The 15277-nt window shown below is 34.8% G+C and overlaps 1 protein-coding gene across 1 annotated transcript in view; it reads left to right on the forward strand.

The window, feature by feature from the left end:
• Nucleotides 1-6603: 6603 nt before the first annotated feature.
• The window catches only part of LOC121423793 (UPF0600 protein C5orf51 homolog), a 36496-nt gene continuing 27822 nt past the window's right edge, over nucleotides 6604-15277 (forward strand). Inside the window, exons 1-2 of the mRNA XM_041619282.1 lie at nucleotides 6604-6825; nucleotides 8732-8783. Coding sequence (XP_041475216.1) covers nucleotides 6680-6825; nucleotides 8732-8783 — 198 coding nt within the window. The 5' untranslated portion in view covers nucleotides 6604-6679. The remainder of the gene's footprint in view (nucleotides 6826-8731; nucleotides 8784-15277) is intronic.

Below are 15277 nucleotides of genomic sequence, written 5' to 3' on the forward strand. Positions count from 1 at the left end.
AAAAAAAAATTGACGAGCAAAAAGAAAAAAATAAAGGTCTTTAACCGCAAATAAAAGACATTTCGCACCAGAAAAAAAATTGACAAGCAAAAAAAAAGGTCTTCAAGTTCCAAAGAGGGGGCAACGTGTGGCTCGTCAGGGATCAGTTGTGACTCGCCAGGGGGCCGGGGCAGGGGTACGTCCCTTGCATGGGTTGTGACTCGTCAGAGCAGGAGGCAGTCTCTCCCCCCCCCCTTAGTGCCTATTATACATTCATACAGTGGCGTAGACAGGTCCTTAGACCTGGAGGGATGATCCCTAGCTGGGTCATACTTTATATATATATATATATATAATTTATATATAAATATAAAGAATGAAGGAGATAACGTACTCGATAAAAACAAAATATCATGGGCCAAAGCAGACGAGTATAACAAAATAACACGATCTGCCTCATGGATTGTCTCGTGTGTCTTTTAATCACTTTGCTTTCAGCAATAAACAGAGCATCCAGTAATAAACAAACTTCCTTGCACATTTTTCATGGCAGTAATCTTTTGTTTGATTAATGACAATGAGTAAAGATGATCATAAGAGAAATGTCATTTGTCGGATTGTTGAGGACATGGCCAGCAGGGAAAAGGGTAGTGTATGTGTATAGGTAATTTCTTATTAATTCGTTTGAACAGTGTTAATGTGTTATGAAAGCAAGCAATTGCTCTGAAAGGGAGTGATTAAGCGACACTTTCTTAAATCTGTAATGAAATATTTTGAACTTATCTCCTTTGCAAATACATAATTATTATAAGCAAATGTACTTGGTGAAACTCTGAATAACGATCCTTACATGTATATGACGACGCAAGACAGTTGTTATTACTTAAAGCTTGTGTATAGTTTTGGTAAATCCACCAAAATGCACCTATCACTATTCCAATTCATTGCTAGCTAATATGAATGGATATGCCCTATAACAGGTATGATGTGGAGGATATGAAATGAAAATGTGTTTTACAGGATAAATTTTGCGATTTTACATGGAAATTTAACTTGATCGGGTCACCCGATCAAATTAAAATATCTGTGTGTTTTTGTCTTTCAATTAAATCCTATTCCAAATCATAGAATGGGCTGAAACTTTCAAGATATGTTCTTTGTCTGTAACTTTTGGATATCTAATCACTAAATTTATAAGATAAGTGCTTGAATGCCCATTTTTTAATTTAAAACAAACATCGCCGAGAGAGGGCGCTATATATCCAAGATTTGAATATTTGAAATTTTCTCAGAGAAGTGCAGTTGGAAAAATATATAACGGTCTCTACGCTTCAGTAAGACTGTCATATTAGATGATATTCGATTATCAATCACATTATTGACCCTTTACCAAAGCTATACACAGGCTTTAAAACTTGCAAGTTGTAAAAGCATATAAGATGATTGACTCTGAATAAAAGTCCAATTTTGATCATGTTTGTTATTGCTGTACGTAGTTTGTACGTTATGATTATTACTGCTATTATTATTGATTGATTTAACTAGCATTCATTGCTTTATTACTGTATAGTTTTGCTTCTTCCCCCCCCGGCCATCCCCCCCCCCCCCCCCCCGCTATCTACGCCCCTGCATTCATAGTTTTGTTTCTTTTGATATTTTGTATAGGTGACAGCGCCACCATCCTAATTGGGACTAAAATCATGACATATTGCTTTCAAACGATCAATTTTGTAAAATTACTAGAGAAATGAGAGGAATAAACATATTTATTTTACAAGACAATGAGGAGAAAATAAAAATACTTCACACATATGGCCTTACGACCCCAGAAATTTTAGAAAACTTACATTTTTTACTGAAAATTTTCAAAAAATACACCAAAAGTATGCATGAAATCTTTTGATTCCACTTTAAAAAGGCAAAAGCGCTCCAATGACAAACTCGGTTGCTTCTCGCCCTCACTTTCAATTTTTTTATCAAAAAATGTATGCATGCTGCCCCCCCCCCCTCCCCCATAGCGAAAAATTTCTGCGTACGGCTTTGATTTCACATTTCTTATGATAAAATACAAGGGTACTAGGGGGTGACATTATCAGTTCCCTCAGTACTGTTACATACCGTCCAGGATGTGCAGATATTATATAACCTATCAAGTTAAATAAATCTTAAAACATATATAATAATAATATCAATAATAACGTGAACATATTTGTAATGCTCCGGTATCCATCAGGAGAAGATGCGGCTGATGGCGCAAAAAACATTATTTTACACCCGATTTTGATGAAATTTTCACTAGTATTATGCCTGTTTGATTTTTTTTAATTATTCAATCAACCCAATAATGTTGTGGTCGACTTGTTCTTAATTTCATCGAGCCTTTGGTATAGTGCCCAACTTACTGTACACCTCAATAGTCAGGGTATCATTGGGTGACAAAAGTTTGTTTTTATTATTCCTATTTATATCGTTTTCATCAATTGCTTATACAGTGCGTATCAAATAAAGTTTACACTTAGAAAAAATCCTGTAAAATTATACATTTGTAATATCCTGAAGATTTTTCCACATTTTAACATTGGTACAGATCCATTTAAGCAAATGACGATATAACTGTCGAAAAATATTTCTGCTTGATTGATCACCACTTACTTTTGAAAGGTTAGTCAAAAATGATTTGCGCAGAACTTTGAAATAGTTATGCGAATAAAAGAAGACCTTAATTATGAAGAACACGTTGAATTCACCTAGTAAAATTGATTTGAAGATATATTATACCTTTTAAACTTGTTTCCTTGCCCAAAACACCTTTCGAAGAGTGCATTGCGCCCCACCCCACTCCCCCACACACCGAGGCCATCGTGAAGATATTTGCTTTACACCGAGCTGTGATTTACATGAAATGGCTTAGGCTTGATGTTTTGTTTATCATTGTCAAGCATGGAAAAGGTGTGGAGAAACAAGTATTAAATAAAAATGAAAATTAAACCCATTTTGAATGATAAAAACTTAGTGAAAAAATGATGGAGATGTCTGATATAAACTTTTGTCCAGATTAAGCTGTCCTGAGATCCAGCTGCATGGCACAAAAGGGGTAAAGGTTGTGTTTACAAAGTGTTCAAATTTCAATTTGAGTGGCAAAATTGTTACAAAATGCTTTAATGTATCTGTTTTATTTCAATTGACTAAAAGCGCAAGGGAAATATATGAGAAATGATTTGCAGGGTAGATTTGATTTCACCCTTTCCCCTTGACACAGCGTGAAAACTAGCATTTCCGCGCAAACAGATTTCTGCGAGCTTTACAAAAATGGACAGTGCTCACTCAAGTGTAACATTCTGTCAAAACTTTTACTTTCATTGGATAGATGAGACCCAAACCTAAGATTATATGTGAAAAAATTACCCACATGTTGTATATTTTTTAATTCCCAGGGCTTTTTCAAAGTGTAAACTTTTTTTGATACGCACTGTATAGGTAGAAGAGTCGGGGTTAAAAAATAATGGATTACACACGATATTGATAGGGACCAGTAAGATTCATGGACAGCGCCACCTCCCGAATGTCTGGCTTGCCTATCTTCGTGGTTGTATTTCCAAACGAACTTTTATTCAATTTAATTCAAAATGATTTATCAAAAATATTTTCTTTGCGGCAAAAACTAAATTGCAAAGGTTTCACTTCAAATAAATAACTTAGTACTATGAAAAAAAACTTAGTATTATGAACAAATCTAAGTATATCATAAATAAATTTAAAGCGATTCATCGATCAAAATAGGAAGATAGGCAACATATACATGTAAATATGTAATATGTGACCTCATAAAGATTACACAAATATGGTTATTGTGTGAACGTAATTTCAGGTATAGGCCCGGCGTGTAAATATATGTATACCATGCAGGATCATTTATCATTCATATTGATTCTGGCCTGTTTGCCTTGAAAGACCACATTACTGCATCTCGGCCTTCTTTTATCCCTTATCAAACACGGGAATCCCGGGCATTCTTATTTCCTAAATATTATTATTAATTATGTTAATTAATTATTAACATATTATTAATGAGGCAAATAATATCAATATTGATACTTGTTGAATTCAAATGAAATATTGTGTATATACTTCAATTATCGGATTTCCCCAAATTTCGGGTTCTTAAATGCAGAGGCAGTTTAACCTATAGATTAAACTAGAAAAAAAGATTAAACCTAGTTTTTCAAAATTTCATTTTGGGGGATGGGGGAGGGGGCGGGGGGGCTAAAGGGAAATGGCTAATCGATCTGCACTAATAACAGCCATATATCATTTCATGGTGGTTGGTAAAATATTTTTTGTTTGTTTTGTCAGTGTTTCCACAGCTTAATTATTTTTTATTTTTGTTTTTTAATTTTTTGTATTCTTTATATTTAAACCTGGCATTGAATCCATAATTTCATGGAATAGAGTTGCATTTCCATTAAAATCAAAACAGTAAAATAAGGTTCAGATAATTATTATGAAAACAATCCTGAAGTAGAAAGTAATTTAGGTCAAGGAATTTAAGAATTCTTTTTTTGATGCGATCCCTGAAATAAAGTTAAAAATCAATAATATTTGTGCTTGACATAAATTAGAGGCAAATCATATGAATGTTGAAACATGTTGAATTCAAATAAAATAATTATCGGATTTCCCATATTTCTGGTTCTCAACTGCAGATCGAGGCAGTAGAGTGATGAGCTGAAAAAAAATAAAAAAATAGGAGGGAGTTAGAGTCAGGCATGGTGAATGGAACAAAAGTTTTAAACTGAAAGAAACGTGCGAGTAGGAAAAAAAACTGTTAAACACATTTTGAGGATAGATTTTTTTAAGTATTAAGGAAATCATATAATTCACTCTTTCCTTTATTTTTCTTGCTTATTCTCCTTTTTTCTTGGTAGTGAAACTTTTTTTTTTTTTTTTTGGGGGGGGGTGGCATTTAGCTCCCAAGCTCCCCTATCTGTGCGACAGTGTCCGGATAAAGGGAAGCCTTTTTTCTTGGGGGGGGGGGTTGCTGCTGAACTGCTTTGCCGCAATTGACTCATTAGGGATGACAGTCGAATGTCAGAAATTGTTAAATTGTTCCCAAGGAAGGATGGCTATTTCATTCTATTGAAAATTATATTTCATCGGTTTTCCCCTTGCATTTCTGTCTTTCCCAAATTGTCTTTTTTTTAAATATCTTGGCCGTGAAACTGTTGCAGCTATAGGGTCCTTGCAATGCCCCAAGCCCCAAGGGCCGCCAAAGCATATATAAGCTAGAATCAGTGGAAGTGTTTCTTCTCCCGGAAATTCGGGAAATTTTTACTTTTTCCAAAAAAGATTCGGGAATTAGAATTTAAAAAATCCACGAAATCTGAAAATCAAACAATTGAACGCAGCAACTTTCAATATTCATAAAGTATTGAACGCAGCAACTTTCAATATTCATAAACTATTGTTTGTCACGTACGCATGCTCAAAATTTTACGCTCCCGCGCTCCGAGCTTGTATTTCGTAATTTTATTCCCAACCGAAAAAAGGCTATTAATTTCTTGATTTTGGCTACTATATTCCTTTCTATTAGATATGCTTACATTAATTTACTGTGTTTATCTCCACATTGCCAGATTAGATCAGAATAGTAATACAATACTCATCATCGTTATTTTTTTCACCAGTCGACTTAGTAATGACCAGTAGACTACCTTTCTGAATACCAATCATTCTCTAGTTGTAAACGCCAATCAGCTTCTGCATTTCATTATTATTTTATAGAAATTTCGCCAAACATTTGGCTAGATTATATTTTGTGCAATTTGTTTCTAAGTTGATATTTGTACGCAGTGCTACACGTGGGGGTGATATGCTTCCGAGCGACAGCTATTTATTATGATTTTATCTCCCCTGACCAGTATGTAGCACTGCTCCATTCTGTATTGTTTGTTTTTACCATGTATAATGTCATCTATGCTTGTATCATGATTTGGTCGAATAAATAATAATGATAATAATAATTGGACCAACTGTTTTGGATCTGTGGAAACCCTGATCAGTGGGGATCGGTGGAATGTGTCAACACTCTTTTTTGTATGTTGTATCATTTTCCGGGAGCATTTCGTGATCAGTATGATGGATGAATACACCTTTTACTTTTAACAAGTTTTGAAATGTGAAATATATTTTTTAAAGTGAAATATATATTTTTAAAAGTGAAATGTATATTTTTTAAAAGTGAAATGTATATTTTTTAAAAGTGAAACATGTTCTTTGGAAAAGGGAAATATATATTTTTTTGAATCGTGAATTTTTTTTGGAAAAGTGAAGTATATTTTCTTGAAAAGTGAAATATATTATTTGGGGAAAGGGAAATATATGAAACATATATTTTTTGAAAAGTGAAACATATTTTTTTTAAAGTGAAATATATTTATTTGATGAAGTAGAATATATTTTTAAAAGTGAAATATGAATTTCTTTGAGTGAAATGGTGTAGTGGAAGAGAAACATATTTTTTTCAAAAGTGAAATGTATATTGAATTGATTCCCTATTAACGTGCCAAATTAGTAGGCCTCGCACAATAATTTTTTTTTTATTATTTATTTTAGGATACCATACAACAGAAAGAAAGTCGTACGACGACGTCTGAGGCCTGCAGCGTAAATTTTTCCGAGAGGAAAGTGGATAATATTCAAAATGACTTCTTTCGACGTTGCTGAACTGATATCGGCATTTTCATCGATTTCTTTACTTTGTCGAGATATGTGCAGGCGTTTTCCTAAAGATCAGATGATCATCCTAAAGTCCCAAGCAGTGGCTGAAAAATATGTGGCCGACTTGCAGTAAGTAGCGTAGAGCAGAAAACGGGATCATCATTCTCGACCGCAGATATCACCGCAGCGCTCCTCGCCGAGGCTGTACACCCGCGGCTCTGCGCCTGCGATGCTACTTCGCTGTGTACACTGCGCTGGATAGGAAGAGAGAGAGAGAAAAAAAAATGAAGGAAATCGGGGCAGGAGGGGACCGGAGAAAGAGAAATTGAGAATGAAGGAGGCGATTGAGTGGTGGTCAATGATCATGATAGATAATTAATGATGGTGACAGTACCGTATAGACAGCTGCCTGGCAGTCGTCTGTTTCGAGGAGTTTTTTAACATTTTTTTTTATTTCTCATACACAGACGGCTCGCTATCGTCGTGCAGCCACAGGCATTAGGGGACTTGCAATGCAAAATCCCCGTCGGGGCTCTTCAATTTTTGTCTTTAATGAATAAAAATTTTGAAAATCAACACGACCAAAATGCAAATTAATATTCCCTCCTGGCTTTAATTGCAAAAAAAAGAGAAAAATCAAGTTAAAAGGAACAAAAACAGTGACTTAATTACCTCGGCTGTCGCGCAAATTCACTTCCCCATTTTATCCGATCTTAAGTACATAAACATATGGCCATTGAGTCCCCTGTGCAGATCGCACTAGAACTTCGGTCTCTGTATTTGGTGAGTGAAGCCAACGGAGTTCAGCTGAACAACCAACATAACAGAGACTGAAGCTTTTGGTCGAGTGACAGTAGGCCTATTAAAATTTCAATTTTGATTAGATTCTAGTCTAAATAAAGAGAATTCTGGAATGAGATCAGATGAAAACTTGAACTTGAAATTTCCAACCAAAACTATTACTTTTCTGACTTAAGAAAAGTAATACTAATTAGTAATAGTTTTGGTTCACTTCAGACAGATCAGAAGGACAGAGAGTCAGACTCGACTCAGAATGATACTGCCACTGCTCTGTAGCTGAAGTTGATAAGAAGGAAGAGTCCTGAGGGAGAGAAGAAAAAAAAAGTAGATGGAGAGAAGAAAAAGGAGGAAGATGTAAAGGATATAAGAGTGACTGAATTTCCAGCAATCGTAGCATAGTATATCCTAGACGACTGGCAGCCGTCTGTTTCAAGGAGTTTTTAAATTTTTGATATTTTTTATAAAATTTCTCCTCGTACATAGACGGCTCGCTATCGTGCGGTCACCATTAGGGGACTTACAATGCAAAATCCCCCGTCGGTGCTCTTCAATTTTTGTCATTAATCTATCATGATCATTGACCCGTCGGGGCTCTTCAATTTTTGTCCTTAATATATTAATCTTTTGAAAATTAATGCAGCTGAAATGCAAATTAATATTCCCTCTTGGCATTAATTGCCAAAAACGGGGAAAAATCAAGTTAAAAGGAACAAAAACAGTGACTTACCTCAGCTGTTGTGCAACTTCACTTCCCTGTTTTATCCGAACTTAGTACATAAACATATGGCCATTGAGTCCCCTGTACAGATTGCGCTAGAACTTTGGTCTCTGTATTTGGTGAGTGAAGCCAACAGAGTTCAGCTGAACAACCACCATAACAGAGACCGAAGCTTTTGGTCTAAGTATATCCCACTTTGTTCCAGGTTTAATACACTTGTACAAGCTAAAATAAACATTTCATCAGTCAGAGAGGGGAAAAAATTCTTAAATGTATTTGGTTGTAGGCGGTTTTATTATTTAATTTTCTTATTGATGCCAACAACCAAAATATTAACTATTACGGAGGTTGACATTAAGAAGTTGAAGATTTCACTGGGGACTTGAAAATTATTTTCGAAGAACTTTGAGTGCATATTTGATGATACAAATAATCTTAGTGAAAATAATGTAATTTTAACTTAATACTTGATGAACTATATGTTGTTTTTTCCCCTCACTCAATTTTGATCCTCAGGAATCCAGACACTCAAGGAATTGTGAAAAAAGCTCTCAAAGAATTTACTCAGGTAAGTGAAATACATAATTTATTATATTACAGTGTATATATTAATATCTGGCTGAAAATATTTATATCTAAATAAATAGAGTAAAATGCACAGATCAAATTGCTGAAAATTTCATTAAAATTGGATAACAAATAACGAAGTTATTGAATTTTATACTTTATCATTATTTTGTTAAAACGGTCATCGTCATGAATATTCATTAGGTGGGCTGATGATAACATCACATCCCTCTTTCCCTTTTCTTATGTTATTACATAAAATCATAAATGTTTCATATTTTCATTCATGTGTAAATGATGTGTCTCCATTATGATGAAATAAGTTGCGGCAATAAATAACTACCGGTAATGCACTTAATCAGTTGTCAATCCATTTGTTTTAGTTCTTGGTATTAATTTTTTGAATAAACCTAATTTCTTATAATAAAATACAAAAGAACAAGTGGGGATATGACGTCAGCCCACCTAATAATCATAAAAAACATGCTTAAAACTGTTTCACCAGAATAATGCTCATCTTTAAAATTCAATGACTTTGTAATTTAATATCAGATTGTGATCAAATTTTCAGCATTTTTTTCTCTTTGAATTTTACTCTATTTATTGAGATATAAATATCTAAAGCTTGGACCATCCCTTTAACTTCAATGTATAAAGATGGCAATGTGTGTGTACTTTTAGGAGATTGAAACAAGGTGGAACAAGTTGTCCGTGTGAAACATAAAATAATAAAGATGAATGAAAGTAAATTTGACAAACAATAAGAATTGCTATGGATATCCTCTTGTATACATGTGTATAACCAAGATGTACCGTAAACAACTCACTTTTGATAGACAAAAATGCCACAGAAGAATCTTTTTCTTGCTCATTCTTTCTGCTCAAACTCTCCATCTGTGGTGTAGGGAAATCTGTACACCTGTCTTAAAAAAAGGAACACTATACCAGAGGCAAATGGAATGAAATACATGGCCATGTGTCATGAGGTTGACCACCAAAAGGGATTTCATATTTTTGTTAATTTATTGAGTTATTCCTTAATATTTTCAAAACCAAGAGCTCTGTCAACAAGCCTGGAACCATTTTAAAGCTGAATTTTATTGGCTAACAATCTAGAAAGTTTCATGACTGGGATTAATAGAACATATAAGTTACACATCTTTAAAGACAGCACCGGGGTGGTGCTGGAAGCGGTGCCACCTGTACAAAGTCAACGGGGATTCTCAATATTCTGTGCTATTTTGGGTAAAATGTTAATATTTTTGTGAAAATTTGACTTCTAACTAGGAATTTGGTATCAGATTAAAGCTAGAACATTCTTCTTTACTGTTAAATTGGCAATCAGTTTGGCAATGTCATTGTCTTGTAATAAAAAAAACAAGGTCAAAAACATTGAAAAAGAAAGGGGAAAATTATAGAAATTTTTCACTAGTAGTAGTAACAACAATACTTAGAACTATATTTTCGTTATAGTTATTCCTAATTTCAGTGTAAATTTTTCACAAAAACAGAAAATGAGATCTATACTATTTTATAGGATGAAAGTTATAGGCTACTTTGTTTTGTCAAATGACATGGTTTATATATGTTGAGACCAACAATGTGTGGAGAATCTTTGAAGTGTTATTAAAGCTATAAAATTGTAACACAGCAGATATATACATGTATATCCTCCATGTATTAAAGCAAAAGAGCACACATAGTGTACATCTATTTTTGTAACCAAACTACATGATGTATTCCACAGCATTTCAGAGAAGCAAAAATAGTCATTACCGCAACCGTGTGTAAAAAAAAACATGCTCCTCAAAGCTGTAAGTAATGTCCATGTCCATGTAAAGAAAATCAAGTTTAAGGAAAATGAAACCTTTGGAACAAGATAGTTTGTGTGAAAACAGAAAAATCAAAGAAACAGATCAACGAAAGTTTGAGAAAAATCAGACAAATAATGAGAAAGTTATGAGCATTCGAATATTGTGATCACTAATGCTATGGAGATCCTCAAATTGGCAATGCGATTATGCGACAAGATGTGTGATGTCACTTGTGAACAACTCTCCCCATTACTTTATATATATTTCACTTGAATTGCCTCTTTTATCACATCTATCAGTAGATTATGTGAGATATAGGAGGCCATGTAATTAAGAGTTTTAAAGAATGCATCATGGATAAAGAGTTTGTATCACCACAAAAAAAAGCAGAAAGAGACATTATGAGGGTATTTTATAGTCCATCAAAGGGAAAGTTGTTCACATGTGACATCACACATCCTTGTTGCAATTCCAACAGGAGGATCTCCCTAGCATTAGTGATCGCAATATTCAAATACTCATAACTTTCTCAGTTTTTTCAGTTTTTTTTCTTCAAATTTTCTTTGATCTGTTTCTTTGATTTTTCTGTTTTCACACAAGCTATCTTGTTCCAAAGGTTTCATTCTCCTTTAATGTAAAGTGTGAAAAAGTGGTTTAAATTTCCTTTTTTTGTAACTTTAGATCTTTAAAATTATGGTCTCAACATTCAATGCTTGGTACTTATTTTTTCCCTCCAACTTCCATTGATTTGTTTCTGATACAGGGGAACATTTTTTAAAGTCAAACTTCTAGTGACATTTTTAAAATCATATCTGCCTTCCAAAGGGAATGATAAACAATTGAAAACTTATTATCCCATAATGACAGTAAATTGGAATATTTTTATGAATGATTATATGGCTTGAATGAGAAACTGAACTTTAAAATTTTAATATTTTCCCCTCAGTCAGTGGCTTTAACTGTATTAACGCATGTAAAGGTTTACAATTGGTACTTTGAAAATTTCATGTGAGAAATAGCCAATATGATCAAGCAGAAGGTACATGTAGTTAGGACGGTACAAACAAAAACGGAGTATGACAAAGGAAGCAGTGATGGTGATATTTTTATGTTCTTTTTAATTTGTTCCCATAAAAACATTGTTTATTTTGTCAAAGTGTAGAATGTTTGTTATTTTCAGAACAGTGGTGTTCAGTGACAAGTGTTTCACAAAACATCAGTGTAAAATGTACCTTTTAAGGAGTGTTCTTTTATCACTGGTTTTAATATTACTTAGAAAAATATCAGTCAGATTTCCTTTCTGATACTTCCAGCACTTACATACTGTACACTTGTACACCATGGTCCTAAGATGATTTTAAAATTTGAAGTACTATACATGTACATGTACTGTGCATTTTCCAAGATTGTATGAGACAACTACTGTGTGTAGATTTGTTCTAGAATTCATTTAAATAATGATTTTTTGTATAGTGAAATGAAACATGGATATCAGTCCATTATTGCTGAATGATTATTGATAAGATTCCATTTAAAGTATGGATAATATTGATTAGTTGTTCTAACCTAATGAAAAGTATTGATTCAAATGGCTTTGAATATACATGTATGCTGTATGTATGTGCCAAAAAGATATGCCTACAATAGGGGGGTGGGGGTGGGGGTAGTGAAAAACAATGATTCTTTGTTATTAAGCTTTATTAAATTGGTTTCCCCATTGTTTCACCATGAAGTACAAATTAAAATTTAATATTACATGCAATCATATTTGTTCAATGACAGCAAATCATGAATATCTTTGTGCAGCTGAAAGTTAATTTCTTAACCCTTAAAGGCCACATCTACATGTATCCCAGAAAAATGTTGATTGGAATTACTGGTAATATAAAAAAAAGCATAAGGCTGAATATTATTTTCATCTATTAATGGAAAATACTCAAAATAGAGAGCTGTGACATTCTAACATTTTGCTTTATTTTTTACAATGACAGGGCCAATGGTATCCCTCACTCAATACATGTATATCAAACTTTCATTGAGATTCAGTATTTTCAGGGGCTACATGCAGATATCTGCAATGCTTAAACATTGTGATGAATATGAGGATTTTCAGTGCTTCCTCCCTTTGTTAGTTCTCATGGCTCTTTTCTCCTTTGAGTATTTTTGGGGCAAAATCGCCCCCAGCCACGTGTGATTTTAATTAATCCTGAATTCCCGATAATGATCATCATAGTGTATCTTATTATCGGGTAATTATCATGACCAGGGCCCGTCTTACAAAGAGTTATGATTGATCCGATCAATCTCAACTATGTGGAAAGCCATCAATGCCATATAAGATTTCTTTAATAGGAGATTTGCTCAATGTCCTTTGAAAACAAATACCCTTTTTACACAGGCTAAAATTTCCTTAACCCCGTACTATAGGTGGGGCTAAATAGCCCCACCTATAGTCGTACGGGGTTAAGCTTAGCCCACTTTCTTTTTACACAGCATTTTTGCAAAGTGGGCTATTAAACCCCACCTTTAGTACGGGATTATTTGGCCCTGCAAAAAAGCAGGGTTATCCCAGCAATTGCGGTGCTAAGAGCGATAGTACGGGGTTAAGATCGCTAGTGTAAAACGAAAGTGGGCTAAGCTTAACCCCGTACTATAGGTGGGGCTAAATGGCAATTTAGCCCCACCTACAATGTATAGTACGGGGTTAAGGAAATTTTAGCGTGTGTAAAAAGGTACGAGTGAAGTACTTGTACTACGAATGATCGACAAAAACCACTAGTCCGGGGTTAGCGAGTTTCGTGTGTGAAAAGCAAGCATTGCTTATCCGGGGTTAGCAATAACAATTTGGCATGTGTGAAAAGGAAAAAAAATAGTACAGGGTTAAGAATAGTACGGGGTTAGCGATAGTCCGGGGCTAAGATAATCCTGTGTAAAAAGGGTACTAGAGAAGCATACTGCAATGTCAAGAAAACAGTGAATACATACATGTACATGTATGAATATGCATCATTTCTAGAAAATATTTTGAACAAATATGTAATTTTAGATGTTGCTGGCATTCATTGTTGCGACTGATCGGATCAATCACAACTCTTTGTTAGACGAGGCCCAGTACAGTATTTCAGTACATCATTATAACGCACGCATATCTGAATGTTTGTTCAGTAACAAAAATATTAAAAGAAACTGATGAATTTGACCTATATGTACATGTACGTGTGCATTGAATTCACCACTTCATCACCAGGATGATTCAGTGTTGGAGGAAATATGCAAGAAGACAGAAGGCATGTTTTTGTTTTATTTACTCATGGGCCCTGATATACAAAATGTTACGATTGATCCGATCAATCGCGACTATGGACGGCCAGCAATGTCAACATCTATAATGCATGTTTCTTCAAAATATTTTCTAGCTGTGATGTATTCATGCATTCATTGTTTTCTTGAAAATTCACTGTGCTTCTCTTTGCAGAAAAAGGACATTGTGCAAATTTTTCATAGAAAAAAATTATGACACTGATGAATTTCCATAGAGTAACGATTGATCGGATCAATTGTAACTCTTTGTTAGACAGGGCCCTGCACTGTACTTGTAGATTGAGATAGGGATGATGATAGTGTATTCAAGTATGGAGTGGGTATTTGGGGTGAGATGCATGCATGGCATGTATAATGAACTTGGGAGGATTGGGAAGGCATCCCGTAGCAGACCTGCTAGCTTTGGTCTGCTCTTTGACTTCTTGACATATTGGGAGATAGATTGTGGTATTTGTCATGCTGAGTCACTCATACTTGCCAGCAAGATGAAGTGCATGTGTTTTATAAGGATTTCTAAAAGATTATGCTACATGGAGGCAGTTCATATTATATTCACAAAGGTGGTTTTGGAAACCCATGGTTGAGTCCATGGTTTATGCAGATTTCCTGTATAAAGTACGCTTAATTTAGCGTGTATCTGGCGCGTGTATGAAAATTGCCCCATTCCGATGCGCGCTTTTGTCACAGTGCGCCAAATTGACGCCTGTTACGTTTTTTTTTAGATACGCTATTTTATTCATGAGTCCACTGTTTGAAGAATGGACTCCTGACTCCTTTCATCTCATTCTGCTCCTCTTATTCCACTCCTCTCCTCCCCTCCATCTCTTTCTCTGCTTCTCTTATTCTTCTTCCCCTTCATCTCTTCGGCTTCTAACTACTCCTCCCCTCCATCTCTACCTCTGCTCCTCCTATTCCTTCTTCCCCTTTAATCCATCTCTTCTGCTCCTGACTCCCTCCATCTCATCCTCTGCTTCTCTCGTCCCTTTCCCTTTATCTCTATCTCTTTGTTCCTCCTATTCCTTTCCATTTCTTCCCCTCCATCTTTTCTGCTCCCCCTTTTCCTTCCATCCATCTCTTCACCTGCTCCTTATTTTCCTTCCTCCTCTCTTAATACCCTGCTCTCCTCCCCTCAATCTCTTCCCCTCCTCCCATTCCACTATTCCTCCTCTATTTCTTTCCTTGCTTCTCTTAATTTCCCCCTGCTTCTGTTCCTCTTCACCACCTTCATCTTTCCCTACTCCTTTAAAGGGGAAGTTCACCCTGAAGAAAACTTTGTTGTAAAAATAGCAGAAAAAATAGTAAGAAATATTGGTGAAGGTTTGAGGAAAATCTGTTAAAGAGTAAGAAAGTTATTAGAGTT

The sequence above is a fragment of the Lytechinus variegatus genome, chromosome 11, assembly GCF_018143015.1.
Source record: "Lytechinus variegatus isolate NC3 chromosome 11, Lvar_3.0, whole genome shotgun sequence".
NCBI classification, from domain to species: Eukaryota; Metazoa; Echinodermata; class Echinoidea; order Temnopleuroida; family Toxopneustidae; genus Lytechinus; species Lytechinus variegatus.